The sequence below is a fragment of the Leuciscus leuciscus genome, assembly GCF_965113295.1.
Source record: "Leuciscus leuciscus genome assembly, chromosome: 3".
NCBI classification, from domain to species: domain Eukaryota; kingdom Metazoa; phylum Chordata; class Actinopteri; order Cypriniformes; family Leuciscidae; genus Leuciscus; species Leuciscus leuciscus.
Genome location: NC_138727.1, coordinates 41,885,903 through 41,903,340, shown reverse-complemented (window position 1 = coordinate 41,903,340; position 17,438 = coordinate 41,885,903). Strand labels below are relative to the sequence as shown.

Genomic DNA, 17,438 nt, shown 5'->3' with positions numbered 1-17,438 from the left:
TATGCATCTACCAATCAGTAACTACTTTGAATGAGGGATAGAGAGCAGAGAGCGCTCACTCTGACCATTTTTCTTGAAATATTTTTTAAATTTAGGATCTTTGCATGCCATCACGTTTGGGGGGGCAGTCACGGCATTTGGGGGGGCATTGCCCCTCCTTGCCCATGCCTATATCCGGCCCTGATACACAGCAAGACTTGTGACAGAATAGTTTGCTTTATGTCCAGGAACAAACCAGAACAGATGCTACAGCATACAGTCAGATCGATTTCAGCTGCTCTTACATAATCATCCATCCTTTGAGTCGAGACTGCATGCCCAACTTGCGAGCAACGGTGTAAGGGAAGGAAGGGCGTGGTTTCTTCTCGCGCGTGGGCGGCAGTCTGTGGGCGGCTAACTTTACTTCCTTAAACTTCCTTAAACACGAAATCACTGAGGTCCAATGGTATTTATAAATAACGGGACACACGTTTTTATTCTCTGCTCCTTGAGAACCTGTCCTAACGATCCAAAGGATATTTCAAAGAACATTTGTTTGAATAACAGAGTGCAAACTAGTAAGTCTAACTTTTAAGCTCATAAATTCTATAATCGTCTTGTAATTGTAGCTAATATTTACTTATTCTCCAGCTGTACCCAGAATATAAAGTGCTGCTGTTTCTTGATTATTATGTGTTAACCAGAGCTTAATAGACAATCTGACAGAATCAAAAGGTGGGTCTCAATCAGCCCATCAGCTCCCTAGGTCGTCGTGGATCAGTATAACAACAGAGTTCAACAAAATAATGATTTGTAATGCTATTTAAAGTATTTCATGCTAAATACTTTGTAACATAAACAATTTTAGCTGTAAAGTAATTAAATGGTAGCTTATGTTCGCCATCTGTATGTTTATGCTGAAATATAATTGAGTAATGTTAATTTTTTATTTGTTATAAATGATATGTAGCCTATTGAGTTGGCTCGTGCGATTATGTGTCTCACATAGTCCTTATACTGGCGGACTCTCTGATCAGACCCTGACTACTGAACAAGGAAGATGTTGACCTTGAACTTTACATGATGCAATAGGCTACATATGAAATCCTGTCAGGTCCCCATTGTCGTTCTGCTTTCACATATGTCTATTTAAGTCATCAATGTGTTTATCGATCTAAAAACAAAACAATAGGCTAAGTCTATAATGGCTTTTTCCTGCTGTCTGGACTTTAGAATAATAATAAATAAAAATCTAGAACTGTGTCATTTACCAGATGAACATTTCTGTGAAGTTATGCTTAATTTGACTGCAAATGTCATGTCCATAATGCTGGAATATTAGCCCATATCTGCATTATTGTTTTTGCTTTTTTCAGCTGACTTGGGTGGAAAAGAATCATTGAATAACAGTGATGGAGCAAAGAGAACCATCAGATTCAGAAAAGGTATCATCATATTTTTTTTATTCTTTGGTTTGCATGGTCATCCCTAAAAAATGCATTGTCTTGCATAAGCTTTGTCGTAATGCAGTAATAATAATAATAATATTCCAATTAAATGCTGCCGATTTATTTCGGCTGATATTTGGCCGATTATGTGCTTGTTTTTAACCTCTATTTGAAAGATAAAATGTAACACAAATAATTACTTAAGATAGACAAAATTTCTCAACAAAAACATTTATTGAACACTTGACCAATCTGCACTTGTACAAAAGACAAAAAGACCCTGAGATATGTTTGGTATTTGTACCCGAATGAATTGAAAATGAATTTGCTTCATTTCAGATGAATATATATTTGTTTTCCTTAAAATTTGAATTAACAATAACTTAAACACTTTGCAGTTTGAATGGTTGACATATTTGGCTAAAAAAAAGTTTTAAAAAAAAATCTCAAATGTAGGCTAAGTCATGGAACTCATTGGGTTATATTCTACCAACTCTTATATTTCCAAATATAGGCTATATGTGGTATTGTAGATTTTGTAAGATTCGTAGATCTTAGTGACTAAAAATGTCATATGGTGTGACATGAATGTTATTGTGTATTAAATTAAAAAGGGGTATAATGTGATAATTTAAGTCAATTTATCCTGATTCTTTATCATTACTATATACAGGGATGCAAACACATGTATGGTCAAAAAAGAGAGAGGCTATCGAAGCCCTCGCCCCGCGGCAAATATCCAGATACTTACATAATTGTGATGAATTTAATCCTTTGTAAGTGATCATTTTGCAGTGTAAGATTACAGTTAACACCTTTAAATATTACATAAATGTATTATGTATTTTTATTAAACTTAGTGAGTGTATAAATCAGCAGCAAAAAGAAATTCTTGAGAAAATCTGCACAGTAATTTTATAAAATCTAAACATGTTAATAAAAACAAATGACTATTAGTACTCTTATAAAATTCAATCAGGCAATCATACATTTCAAAATTTTATATTTTTATATGAATGTCAAGAATTAAGAAGTGTATATATTTATATAGCCTACACTACAAAGAAATAATATACAATTAAATTATGCTTATTTTAAATGTATTGTGCAGGCTAGGTATAAAAAATATAGGCTTTTAATAATCTTTCAGTGCGCAAAACCATGATAATATGAAACGCTTCAAAACAGAGCGCACAAAGCGCGTATGCGCATCGCGGGCGCAGAATGATGTGCTCAAAGCAACATGGAGTCACAGTGTGCAGCGCTGCACCAGTGCGCATTTAAAAGTTCACATTATACTGTGATTATGTGAATATTATTTATTCACATTATCAAGTTCAAGTTCCGTTTATTTCTAAAGCACATTTACTACCGGCCGACATTATAATGTGAACTTTTAAATGCGCACTTGCGCACATTGGAGAGAGTTTTACCGTGCATCCTGCTGTAACCGGACGAGGCGCGCGCGCTGTTTGGATTATCTTGGTCGGCGTTACGTCACAAATCATGTGACCTGCATAGCAACCATGTTTGAAGGGTAAAACAAACCGAAGGCAAAGCCCGAGGCAAATCAAAAAGGTATATATTCACAGAAGTTTTGCAGTGGATTATATCAGTTATGGATACTAACAGGATTTTGTTTTTAATCCTTTGAATCAAACCAGGACTAAAACCAGATCTAAACAAGGTCTAAATGGGTGCACCACTAAATCAGGACTAAACCAGTTATAAATCAGGACTAAACTAGGTCTAAACCAGAGGTCACTTAGAAAATACCCAATTTAAAAAATGTAATGAAGTAGAAAGTACAGATAGCTGCTACAGGCTCTAAACTGTAAGTAAAAGTAAAAAGTATTCATCATAAAATCATGTACTTGAGTAAAGTAAAAGTATCCAATACAATCCAATTTATTTATAAAGCACTATTAAATACAACAACACGGTTGACCAAAGTGCTGTACAATAAAGACAATTTAAAAAATACAATAAGAAAGTACAAGGCAGTGGCAGATAAACACACGCTTTGTGCTGTGTAAACTAACACCTCTTCCAATCGCCTGGAGCCATTTCTCTCTCCTTTCTGGCTCAGTTGCCTCGCTAGGAATCAAATAAAAGGAGAGGTTACTCCTTTTTACGCTGTTGTTGGTGCAACCAACAACACAACAGTTGTTCGGCATGATTTGCAACCAAAGGAAAAGAGCTCGGCGCTCGTTTGTCTTCCACTTCGTGTTGCTCAATGGCGGGCGCTTGTTTGTTTTACCCTTCGCCGCGGTTGCTATGCGCGCGCAGTGCATTATGGGAGTACAAGTCCCGGATGTCCTACCTCGAGAATACTGAATGGGGAATGATTAACAGCCGCAGAGGAGGGAAAACGAGTTTCCGTAAACTTTAATTTAATGATGTAATTTAATTTAGACTTCTGTCCCTCACATTAAGCTATGGAATGGCTTCAGATGACTTTGTGAAATTATAATCAGACGCTCTCAGACCCAAGTCACCCAAACTGACGTGAAAAAAGCGGGAGGCGCCGAAAAGCGCGCTGTTTGCATCCCTGTATATAAAAGTATAGCATTTCTTATGTGCAAATATGTTACATTTTGCATTATTTTACTTTATCATCACTCATAGACAGACTTGTAATCTTTCAATATACTTAAAATTAATTTGGGAATACCTTGTTATAAAAGTACCAAAATGCTTGTAACCTTTGCTGGCACTATTCCATCTGTCACATTGATGATTTTATGATTAATAACCAAAAAGCCTTAATTTCTTTCAAAATTCTGAATGTCACACCAAATTACATGGTGTCACGCCATATGATGTCACACCACACAACAATCTGTTTGCAAAAATCTGTATTAGCTGCATTTAACAAACAACCAAACTTAGTTTGACAAGTGAATCATTGTTTCAGTTACAGCAAAAATCATAAAATTGTTTAAAACACTGAGTTCTACTCAAAGTAGCAAAGAATCATGTTTATAACACATTCATTAATCCACTTACTGTATTCATTTGATGTTGCACTTTTTATTTTAATATGCTGAATATTTACTACATGAATTCTAATAATCTTTATAGTAAATCATTGAACTTTTTTTTATTTATTTAATGGATAAATTCATTTCAAAATGAGGATGAGTAAAACAATGGCCGAACAGCAAGCTGATGTATCATTTCCTTGTTCTTTCTTTATTCGCATTATCTCGCCATCTACTGAAATCTACCTCAAACTGAATAAATAAATAAATAAATAAATAAATAAATAAAGGGAAACATTTGAGTGAGAAAATGCTGTAGTTTAACATGGATTCAGCTTGAAAATGGGATAGTAGGGATTCACCAAAGTGAGTTGGTGTATAGATATTAAATGTGTAATATAGTATCAAAATGTGTTAAAAGGACAAAATATTCAATAAACTTAACTATCAGTTATAAAACATATATCTAAGAGCATTATTTACGTATTTAAATGCAATTCATATCATATAGTGTGACAAAATAATCATGGTGTGACAAGAAAACCCTGTCATACCTTATGATTTTGTCACACCATATGAGGTTTCATGTACTTAGCATGACATTAAGCAATGTGCTTTTATGCTAACCTGCTAAAACCATGCTAACTACAATATGACAATATAATTTTGAAGGTATTTTGACTGAAAAGTAATTTCATTTGGGCATTTTTGCGTAAAATGAGTCACACCAAAAGACAGCGCAAAAGGGAACTGAAGCAGGAGTGCCGGATATACTTGATTACTTCTGAGGTGTTGTTCTTCCTCCTGAAAGGAAGAAGACCCCCACACCCCAAATGTCTCCAAACAATTGCCCGTTTAAAAAAAGGAATATGGCGTCACACCTTATGATATCCATTTTCGGGACAAAATGTTTTAGTTAAGGGCTGCTTCAAAATATTATGCCTGAACTTTTAGTCAAGCAGACTCACAAGTAGACATCTGGGATATCAATGATTGAATAAACAGAAAATGAATTAATTTTCTTGTTTTTATTCAAAATCAAAATTTGTGAAATGTGCTTGGGACAGTCACGCCATATGAGCTTATTCTGGTTTGGCTGAAATCTTTAAAAAAATAGAAGATTAAACTCATGAATGCTCTGTATGTCCATATAAAACAGCACTTTCTGAACAATATTACCACAGTTTTTGATATATTTTTCTATAATTTATTTAACATTGACACATTGGACCAGTTCAGTTGCTTTAACAGTTGTTTTCAGCAATGGTTTAGAACGTTGGTCAAATCAAGTGATAATTATTTTAATTGTATTGATTTATACAAAGCAAGGTCCAACTAAAGTAATGTTGTAGCTACTTAGTTTGTGACATTTGTAGTCTTAATAGTAGTTTATTGTTTGCCTTTCCTGCTGTAGTAATATTTCCCTTTTCTGACCTCAGTAGTCACAGCCAAGTTTGGTGACACAATGGTTACTATATTACATAATGGGTTAGGATTTACTCCATGAATGTAGCTCTAAATTCAGACTGAGCTGTACGTATTGTCCCATAGGCTATATAGGACGTTGTTGAAAATGAAAATTAGAGATGTTCCTTGAAGGTATGCTCTGTGCATTGAACAGCAGTCGAATAAAGAAGAGTCCACTTTTATGTTTCAGGCCATAAGGCACACAGGGCAAATAAAAACCTCACTGTATAATATAGTATAAGACCTCATCTAAAAGTAGTATGTTTTGATCATGAAGATACTGTCAGAGAAATCACTAAGTGTTACTTAACTCACCTTTGATTGTGAAGTTCTGTGCCCTTCCAAGAAGGACATTTTTTTTTATATTTAATATATATATATATATTGACAGCCAAAATGACAACTTCAACAAGTATGGGTAGGTTTATTTTTATGAATTGTGGTTGAGACTCATTATTCTTTTAAAACATCACCATAGCCAATTGGATGTTGAATGCTTCACAAACTATATGTAATGAACCAATTATTTATTGGCCAGAGCTGTGTACAATAGTTAATTGCAGGTCAGAAAATAAGTTTCTCGGGTGTGGTGTGTCATGGACATATAATTAAAAAGTATTATCATTTAAAGAAGAGCATATAAACCATGTTTATAATATAACATAGAAGTATCTACCTATCCTAAATACTATCTAGTATCTAGTATAGTAATTTAGATAGTATACTATCTAAATTTGAAAAACAAAAACATCTGCCTCAACATATTTCTTTGTAAAATGTATTGAGTTTTTTTTAAAGCATTCATTCATTAACTCGAAATTAGTGTCTTAAAATTAAATATTTTATTCATCATCTGTAAAAATGAGAATGTTAGACAATAGAAAAACATGGGATCAAGGACAAAATTACTACAGCAAGACCAATAAAATATTTACTATAATATTATTTTTCAAATATGAATTTATAACTATACCTTTCCTTCATTTTTATTCGACCCATGCCTACTTCACCAGTGTGTTTTTGTTTACAAAAAAATACATAAGAATGATAACATTAATAAACTGATAAGATGTAGGCCTAATTTTTATGATTAATGGTTAGTCATTATTTTCACTTAATTTGACCATATGTTGAACAATTTGACCAATGTTCTAAAAACAACTGTTAATGCATCTATTGTCACAGTGTCTGGTTGTGTTTCCCCGGGTACCCACTAGATGTCCTCCTTACCCCCACGGTGTCTTGCACTAGGAACTTCATCTCCCACAATTCTGTCTGTGATTTGCACCCAGGTGTCTGTATTTTGTATCACCAGCTGTCTCTTGTTATCCCCTTGTCATTCATGTATATAAGCCCTGTTTGTCTTGTGTTCTTTGTGAATCAATGTTTAACGTTACACCGCGTCTGTTGCCTGAGTTTTGCCCTGCCTTGCCCTGCCTTGCCCTGCCTTGCCCTGCCTTGCCCTGCCTTGCCCTGCCTTGCCCTGCCTTGCCCTGCCTTGCCCTGCCTTGCCCTGCCTTGCCCTGCCTTGCCCTGCCTTGCCCTGCCTTGCCTGCCTTGTCCTGCCTTGTCCTGCCTTGTCCGTTTCTTGTTTTTGTTATTTGCCTACCTGGGGCCTGTTGCACAAAAGTAGAATTAAGACATCCGGGATAAATGACTCAGCTGAGCTCAATGAAGCCAAAACATGTGCGTCCAGGCTTAATTGGTTGCACAAAGACCAAGCCAGGATGAGCAGACACGGATTCATTAAGCCAGGTGAAACCAATCCTGGATAGGTGCGCGCTCACGGCTCACTCAAATAGACCCCGCCACAGATCACAGATTAACTGATTTACCATGGCAACTAGAGCCGCGTACTTTTCCCCGTCGGAAGCACAAATCCTCATGGAGGCATACGAGGAGGTAAAAGATATAATTAAGAAGAAAGGCAACACCGCCACAGTGATAAAGCAAAGAGAAAAAGCGTGGCAAAGTATTGCACACCGCCTGAATGCGTAAGTAGTGCACAATTACACACTCACCGCTCCGCTGAAACATCACAATTACAATTCAAATATTTAATTCACATCTCCAAAAACGCAGTTGTACTGTAATTATGAAACGGTTACATTTTTAATTGAAATGCACTGCAGATATGAGTGAAATTGTGTAAAGTAACTCCATCACACTGTATAAAGCTATGATAAATTATTATTAAAGCCTTACATTATTATTTAACGTTACTACGCTCAGTACGGTTTAATCTTAGCCGTTGTACTCTGCTTCTTATGTTGTCCACCGGTTTTTTTGTGTTTCTCCTGCTTTTATTAATGTAAAGCTGCTTTGACAGAATGAAACAATTGTGAAAAGTGCTATATAAATAAAATTTAATTGAATAAATAGATGAGCTATAATAATAATCACTTTAATTTATATAGCGCCTTTCAAAGGACCCAAGGTCGGTTGCTCACTGCACTGCAAAAATGTCTTTCTTACTTAGTATTTTTGTCTTGTTTTCAGTAAAAAAAAAATATCTAAAAAAAATCTTAAATATTTTCTTGAGCAAAATTACCTAGGAAAATAAGCAAAAAAATCTGCCAGTGAAACAAGAGAACTTTTCTAAAATTAAGTGTTTATGGAAAAAGTAAACTTATTTCAAGAGAATTTTTCTTATTATATTGACAGATTTTTTATTTTTTTGCTTGTTTTAAGCACACATTTACTTAAAGTTTATATTTTTTGTCTAAACTATACTTATTTTGCCAGGTCATTTAGCAAATCAAGAAAATACATCTTTATTTAAGATTTTTTTTTTTTGATATTTTTACTGAAAACAAGACAAAAATACCAAGTAATTTTTTGCAGTGTGACTCCATTAAATGTCAGCCATGGACTGGGACAATCCGGCAATCTTCCCTGATGACGACAGTGGTCGGCTGCTGAGGGACCAATATGTGTTGAATTATTTTAGTTAGTATGTGTGCTTTCAATTTTGGTTAAATATGTCCTGCGGTGGCAGAGGAATTTGGGTTTTTTTGGGTTCGTTTTTTTACGAATTTGGCCTGTTATGATGTTTGTGCGGGATACTGTGTGTAATACAAGGCTGCAGGGAGGCTACTGCATCCATTCATTTGTCTGTTCAGTTGATGTGTATGGATTTGTCCTGCATTTATTTTAGTGCGCAGACATGCAGGGTGTGTTATATACAGACCTTTGAATGTGTATGTATCATTTTGTATAATATGCTTTGATTCTGTGCTTTCCATCTTGTCGAGTCACTGTGACTTCAGTTTCGAAAGGAGCTGATGGTTTACCTGCTTTGTTTTGTCCTTATTCAATAAAGGAACATAATGTTACACATTGTGTTTTTATATTCATATGGAATGTGTATTTGTTTATATGACAGAGTACTAGGGCCACACTGAGGAAAAAGGATAAAGTCATAAATTTATGAGGCTGGTTCTTTCTGCAGAAAAGCTACATATTCTTTTTACAGTTTTGACACTTATGACAATGTGATACTTAATATTCTGGCACATCAGCATGTCTTTGTTTATGAAACCATACTGAAGTACAATTTCACGAAATGCCCCAAATCTGTCATTTTAACAACTGTCCTCCTTTAAAACAACTGGTTACAATATTATGACTTGTCTTTTTTTTCCCTCTGTGGCCCTAATATTCTATCATTTTATATATAGCCTTATAGTCTATGGGAAACTGTAAATTATCTAATGATAGCAACATCATCTAAAAATCATTATTTATCCAAAATGATTGAAATTAATAATCACAAACGTTTAAATAATGACAGTGGGTCTAGTTATATGTGATAACAATGTATAGTGAGCAGTGAAATAAATATTGGTTTCCATTTGTGGTGACTGCTGACTGACATTAGGGATGTGATTAAATAGATCCTGGAATTTAGCCTGGTCTGGAGCAGGCTAGCTCCACAGAATAAATCTCCATGGTAATTTATACCATAACATATCCTCCTGCCCCCTATCCAGCTTTAGTGCAACCGGATTACGGATCAATTGAGCCAGGATCACCAAGATATCCTGGCTTAATCCCTTATCCTAGTTTTGTGCAACAGGCCCCTGGATTCTGACCTTTGCCTGTTTTGGATTTCTCTTTTTGGATTACCCTTTTGATATTAAACACCTCACTTTGCTGCACTTTGGATCCTGTGCTTATTACCTTGGCGGTCGTGACATCTATAGCTTAACATTTATGATAACCTTTGATAAAGTATGACGATTGTGATATAAAAAAAATGATAAAGTATGATGGTATATAAATTTTTTTTTTTCCAGTTGAGTGTAAAGCAACATTCATAGCATGCAACATGCAACTCCAAGTTCTTATGTTGTCTTGAGATATCAGCCTATAATTTAAAGGCTATTTAAAAAAATATGCAGACAACTTTGGGAGACAGAATAAAAACACAATATAATTGTAAATATTTATTTAAACATGCAAAATTAAAAAAGCTTAATCTCAGTCATTCATAAGAAATTAACAGTTCTATAGCATAGAATGTCAACAACTAATCCGGGAGAAATTTGGAGAAATATGCTTTTATTGTAGGTCTTCCAACACTTACAGGATCAGGTCTGTACTAGTTCAGGTAAACACAGAGTACTGAGAAACGCATGCTACAAAAACGATGAATTATTTATAAAATGTATAGCTTAACTTTGTTCAACTTTATTACCTGTTTGAAATAAATAATCCATAAAACAAAACACGATCTGAGGCGCTCACACTAATCATTTCTGTTCCACTCGCCTGTAGTATCGCCCCCACCCACGATTTGGTCTTGTGATTTGTGAATATTCATGGTAGCTCCACCCATTGGAACCAAATATATCTGGAACCAAATATATTGTAACACCGTATTAGCACAGGGTCTGTCTGTAGCTACCCAACCCTAGCAAAGCAAAGCCAGTCCTTCACCAGCCTAAAGTGCGTTGGTCTCTTTTTTTATTACTTATTTCTCTGAATTGAGTGACAACCCTCTCAAATATAAGACACACAAACAGAACAAATAAATGTCTCAGATTCACTGTCTGTAATTGCAAAATTCTTGCTTACTTATTGTGACATGATAGCAACCCTTCTGCTGTGCTAATGCAACCTCAACTACGCTATCAATATCCAAAGTAGCCGAACGTCATGTCGCCTATTCATGTTTTTTCTCGAAGTTGGCAGTAACATATCAAAAGTTTTTAATTAAATATAAAGGAGTTTTCTCCAAGGAACTTAGCTCCTTCCTTAGGCACTGGATGAGGTCTGCTCACTCTGCTGGAGAATGACTCTAGGCACAGCGCGTTGAACACGTGTTCTACAACAACAACAACACTAGGCTGCCCACAGATGCGCCCGCCTAATAATCGGCTTGATATACTTGGATATTGGCCGATGCCGATTATGTTAAAAAATCGTCCGATTAATCGGTCGACCTCTAGTATAGTGAAATTGTCCCTCCCCCCACCAGGTTCTCCATCCACACACAAGCAGAGATCTCACTCACCTGAGTTCTAATCAAGCACACCAGTCATCGCCACTGCAGTCAGGACACTTTAAAGTGGTAGTTCACCCAAAAATGAAAATTCTGTCAGTAATTACTCACCCCCATGTTGTTCCAACCCCGTTAGACTTTCGTTCATCTTCAGAACATAAATTAAGATATTTTTGATTAAATCTGAGAGCTGTCTCATTCCTCTATGCTTCTATGTAATTGAAACTTGCCGGCCCAGAAACTTGTGTCTAGTTTTCTCAACATCAATTTTACATAATTGTTATTATCTTTTCAGCATGCAGAATGTTCCCCTCAAAACAGAACCTCAGATGGAACATGGAAAAAGCTGAATAAAATGGATGGCTGGACAAAAGAGGATGTCCATCAATGGCTCATGAAGTTGAAAGTCCCTCTGAAGTATGATGATATGCTTTACAATGAAGATGTTTCAGGAGCCGCTCTCATTTTATTTGATAAACAAGACTTCGTTAAAACCGTGGCCCTGTTCAAAACATCCTCAGAAAATTCTGAGCACAGTGCCATACCCAAAGACACAAATGGATCAGGAAGGACATCTGCAACTCAACATTTTCAGCAAGAAAAAGCACCAGCTGAAAGTCCTACCATTGGATTTGCTGAAATGGAGACATCAGCACACCTCAGCATTGAAGAAAGTAAGGGTGGCAAATCAAGTGTGCAGAGATGGTCAGAAGACATACCCAAATATACAAGCAATGGAAGGGAGTCCTTCTATGATGAAATAAAGCACTCAGTGGACATGTCAAAAAGCTCTGTATATTGTAAGCCTCGGCCCTTTGATAAATGCAGCACCACATTTGAATACGTACAAAATGATATACTTCCACCTGAGACTGGTCCAAGCAATCTTATTGACCCTCTGCCTGAGTACAAGCTCATGGCAAAAACAGAGAATGCTTTGGAAAAGGATGTATTAAAAAAATTCAGAGATGAAACATGTTGGTTTTCTGCAGCATGTATGAATTCTCGAACAAATGGAACTATCTATTTTGGTGTTGGAGATGAGCCTCTGTACAAACATGGACAAATTATTGGACTAGAAGTGTCAGATCAGAACAAATATATCAATGAATTTCATAAGGGTCTGAAGGAGCACTTCAAAGAAAATATTAATATTGCAATGGCATGCATTAGGCCCCCCAAGTTCGTTAAGGTAAAATGTCCAGATAACAAGGACAAGTCGGTTATTGAGATTGATGTTGTCCCAAAGTATAAATTAACTGAGAAGAAACTTTTTTACACTACATTAGACAAGAAGAAAAGGAAATCAAAATGCCTTTTTATTCGTTCTGGTGCAAACACCATTAATTATTTACCAGAAAAAAATCCTAAAATTTGTAAGCAAAACAATAAGAAATTAAAACATGAATTGGAATTTTGGGTTTTATGTAGACAGGTAGCTGAAGACCATGGCCCTGTCCCAAATGGCACACTTCATGGCGGCGAAGGTGGGAGAAGGAGAAGGGCATTTACATTATAGAAACACAGACCCGTAGATGGTCTGCCCGCGCACGAGCAGATCCGTTTCTTCTCTCCATTTTAGACCATGTGCCAGGCGCCGACCATTTTTCCGTCGTTAAACTAGCAAAAGTGGATTTGGACACGCCCTTAGTGCACTTGCGCCGTGCGCTTTAGACCATGCGCTTAGATCGTTAAAATAGAGCCCATGGTGTACATTTTGTGGTCAAGTCAAGTCAAGTCAAGTCAAGTCATCTTCATTTATATAGCGCTTTTAACAATGTAGATTGTTTCAAAGCAGCTTTACAGAGATAAGCGTATAATTTAAGGTAACAGAGATTGTTTTGGCTTTATAGCGGTTCTTTAATAAAGTTATTTTCCAGCTAAAGTTAGTTTTGATTGATTTGCTTCCGTCGCAACGCAACGATCATTTGTTATTAAATTAGGGGCCGCTAAGACGACACCATTCTCTCTACACAGACTTTAAACACGAACCTGTGAGAAACGCTGATGGCGTTCACATGCGCATTTAGAATTGGTTCTATAGTTATGTGCGTTTGAATATACACTGCTCACAAAAATTAAAGGAGCACTTTAAACAACCACATTAGATACATCAGATCTCAATATGAAGTTGGATATCTATACAAATAACGACAGGGCAATGTCTTAGGAACAAAATGATGCCAAGTCTTTTAATGGAAATAAAAGTTTTCAGCCTGCAGAGGGCTCAATTGTGTAGACACCCTAAAATCAGAGTGAAATGAAGATGTGGCAGGCTAGTCCATTTTTTCAAAAACTTAATTTCTGCAACTCAAAATGCTTTTCAGTATCTTGTGTGGCCCCCACGAGCTTGTATGCATGCTTGACAACGTCGGGGCATGCTCCCAATGAGACGACGGATGGTGTCTTGTGGCATTTCCTCCCAGATCTGTGTGAGGGCATCCCTGAGCTGTTGTACAGTCTGAGGAGCAACCTGGCGGCGCCTAATGGACCGAAACATAATGTCCCACAGATGTTCTATTGGGTTTAAGTCAGGGGATCGTGAAGGCCATTCAATTGTTTCAATTCATTCATCCTCCAGGTACTGCCTGCATACTCTTGCCACATGAGGCCGGGCATTGTCGTGCATTAGGAGGAAACCAGGACCTACTGCACCAGCGTAGGGTCTGACAATGGGTTCAAGGATTTCATCTCGATACCTTATGGCAGTCAGAGCACCATTTCCTAGGCAGTAGAGGTCTGTGCGTCCCTCCATGGATATGCCTCCCCAGACCATCACTGACCCACCACCAAACCTGTCATGTTGAACGACGTTGCAGGCAGCATAACGTTCTCCTTGTCTTCTCCAGACTCTTTCATGTCTATCACAGGTGCTCAGGGTGAACCTGCTCTCGTCTGTAAAAAGTACAGTGCGCCAGTGGCGGACTTGCCAATTCTGGTGTTCTTGAGCAAATGCCAGTCGAGCTCCACGGTGCTGGGCAGTGAGCACAGGGCCCACAACAGGACGTCAGGCCCTCAGGCCATCTTCATGAAGTCTGTTCCTGATTGTTTTGGTAGAGACATTCACACCAGTGGCCCTCTGGAGGTCATTCTGTAGGGCACGAGCAGTGCTCAGCCTGTTCCGCCTTGCACAAAGGAGCAGGTATCGGTCCTGCTGATGGGTTGAGGACCTTCTACGGTCCTTTCCAGCTCTCCGAGAATAACCACCAGTCTCCTGAAATCTCCTCCATGTTCTGGAGATTGTGCTGGGAGACACATTAAACCTTCTTGCTGCAGCACGTGTGGATGTGCCATCCTGGAGAAGTTGGACAACCTGTGCAACTTCTGTAGGGTTAAGGAATCGCCTCATACTGCCAGTAGAGATAATTACTCAAGCCAAAACCAGCACGAGTGGAAAACCAGCCAAAAAAGATCAAGAGGGAGAAACTTGAAATGACCCCCACATGTAAAACCAGTCCTGTTTTGAGGGTTTTCTCATTGTTGCCACTGTAGTGCACCTGTTGTTAAGTCCATGAACACCAATACAGCTGAAAGTGATTAACGATGCCCTCAGCTGCTTAGCCAATGAGAAAATTATCAGACAGGTTTAATTGATTTCATGCCAGGCCCAAATAAAAAAGTGTTCCTTTAATTTTTGTGAGCAGTGTATGTACGCAGGTTTGGAATTCCTTACAAGCCAAGCCTAAACAAAGTACTTGTCTTTCCTTAAAAATTTTGATTAAGAATTTTATTTTATTTTGTCACTTCGGGGTAGGAACGCGAAACGAATTTCCCGACAACGCTTTATCTGTAGAGTGGTAAAGGGATCCTCCATAGGGAGAGACTAGTTGGCACTTCAGCACTGCGTTGTCATCGGGTCCAGGCGAAGGTCCTTCGTCAGATCTGGATACGGCCTGGATCCGGCAGGCTGCGGGAAAACCTCGGGATAAACACAGACACTAAAATTAGCGTAGATGCCATTCTTCTCATGATGTAACAAGTACATCAGGATTTATGGGAAGTGTTCCCAGTTCTGGCTGACCTAATCTATGCAGCCTAACATTGAATTATAAAAGTCTATAATGTATTATGTGAATGCTAGGTCAAAGAGATGTGTCTTTAATCTGGCTTTGAACTGACAGAGTGTGTCTGCTTCCCGGACAATGTTAGGAAGACTGTTCCAAAGTTTTGGTGCTAAATAGGAGAAGGATCTACCGCCAGCAGTCGATTTTGATATTCTAGGTATTATTAACTGGCCGGAATTTTGAGATCGCAATAGACGTGAAGGACTATAATGCGTTAAGAGCTCGCTCAAGTACTGCGGAGCTAAACCATTTAGTGCTGTAAGTATTGTAAGTAATCAACAATATTTTAAAATGTATGCGATGTTTAATAGGCAGCCAATGCAGTGTTGACAGAACCGGGCTAATATGGTCATACTTCCTGGTTCTGGTAAGAACTCGAGCTGCTGCGTTTTGGACCAGCTGTAGTTTGTTTATTAAGCGTGCAGGGCAACCACCCAGTGGAGCATTACAATAATATAGCCTTGAGGTCATGAACGCATGAACTAATGCGTCCTAATGAACTAATGTTCAAATAGGATAGGTTAGCAACGGACTTTACTTGTCAGTTTAGAGGCCTTTCTTAGCTAGAGTTTGGTTTATGTTCTTTGATTTGGTGCCACTCCCCTTGATTGTTCGGCACTTAACTTTTCTTTTAAACCCCTAATTGACCTAATCGTTTTACTGTCAAGCACACATCAGATTGTGGACAGATGGGTAACTGCACCTGTGAGTGAGCCTACTAAATGAGTTAACAGCCTACCCTGCTGAAAAATCCAAAACAGTCCAGCATGAGTTCCATGCGGGTCCAGGCTTGTGTCACTGACTTTGTTATCTTGCTCTTTAGTTTCCCGCCACTTATTAGTTATTGTGGAGATTTATTAATCATCACAGGTGTTTATCATTATTTCCCTCATTTGCTTTGTATTTAAGTTGCAGTCTTTTCAGTCTTAATTTGTCTGTTCAAGTTAATATGCCTGTATTATTTAGATTTACCTTCTGAGTGTATGTTATTAAAGACTTTAAACCTGATCTTCCTCTTCATCATCTTTTTGCTGCAACCGAGAGTGACAGCTGATTTATGCTGGTGTAGGTGGTGGACCAGCTTAGACATGACTGTTCTCAAGCAAAAATGGAGCTGGTGAACCTGGGTTACCATCATGGTCTTTCTGGTGTAGGTGGTTGACCAAGCTGTGTTGAGTGTGAGTATATAGGCCAGTTGACATACAAACAGCGTCGTGGGGACAAGCATTGTTTTTGATGGTTTATGTCTACATTTAAGACAGAAAGTGGAAAGTGATTTTGTATTAAAACATATTATATATTTTAACTTTTTTAAAAATTTATTTTTGATAATATCTCTTGCTCCCTCTTGAAATTAATCAATGTCATCTGAAGTAAAAAAAAAAAAACTGAACTCAAACTGAAATGTGAATAATACAAAAGAATATCAGTAGTTACAACAATTTGTCTGTTTTGCGTAAAGTTTTCTTAATCTTCACAGACCATAATTGACAACTGTACAAAGCATACATTTATCTGTTTTACATGCACATAGTGCACAATGTTTTACACAGAGAAACATTCACACACAATGTTTATCTGTGTAAAACATAAACAAGGTTCCTGTAAATTCAGTTTTACTGTATGCTTCAACCGCTAGAATTTCATTCCGAATTTAGTTTCGTCTACTTACAGGACTGAAAACATTTAAACAGGAGGAATCTGCTAGCCTGGATGCCAGCCGAACTTAGCCCCGCCCACAAAATTTTTAGCTATTATGCCCGAACAAAAATTGTTCGGACCAATCAAATTGTCAGGGCGGGCTTTATACGATGATGGACAGATGAGCAACGTAACGTAATCATCCACGTCACCAACGAGTGCTTGGGTTGAATTCGTTTACAACAAAGATGACTGCCGCTGGAGAATTTCACGAGTTAACACTTACAAATAAGTCAGATAGAATAAATGCATATTTGGCGTTCTGTCCGAGGAGAGGCTCCGGGCTTGG

At 37.5% G+C, this 17,438-nt stretch overlaps 1 protein-coding gene across 1 annotated transcript; it reads left to right on the top strand.

Annotated features, from left to right (window-relative positions):
• Window positions 1-421: 421 nt before the first annotated feature.
• LOC309495319 (sterile alpha motif domain-containing protein 9-like) lies at window positions 422-16,456 on the top strand. Its single transcript, XM_082164990.1, has 3 exons — window positions 422-557; window positions 1,356-1,424; window positions 11,680-16,456. The coding sequence occupies exons 2-3, from the start codon at window positions 1,392-1,394 to the stop codon at window positions 12,901-12,903; spliced, it is 1,257 nt and encodes a 418-aa protein (XP_082021116.1). The 5' UTR covers window positions 422-557; window positions 1,356-1,391; the 3' UTR covers window positions 12,904-16,456.
• The last annotated feature ends 982 nt before the right edge of the window (window positions 16,457-17,438 follow it).

Excerpts from the sequence above, each read along its gene's own strand:
- LOC309495319 (XM_082164990.1), top strand. The coding sequence starts at position 1,392 with ATGGAGCAAAGAGAACCATCAGATTCAGAAAAG. Across the intron at positions 1,425-11,679 it reads AACCATCAGATTCAGAAAAG|CATGCAGAATGTTCCCCTCA; the intron begins GTATCATCATAT and ends TTATCTTTTCAG.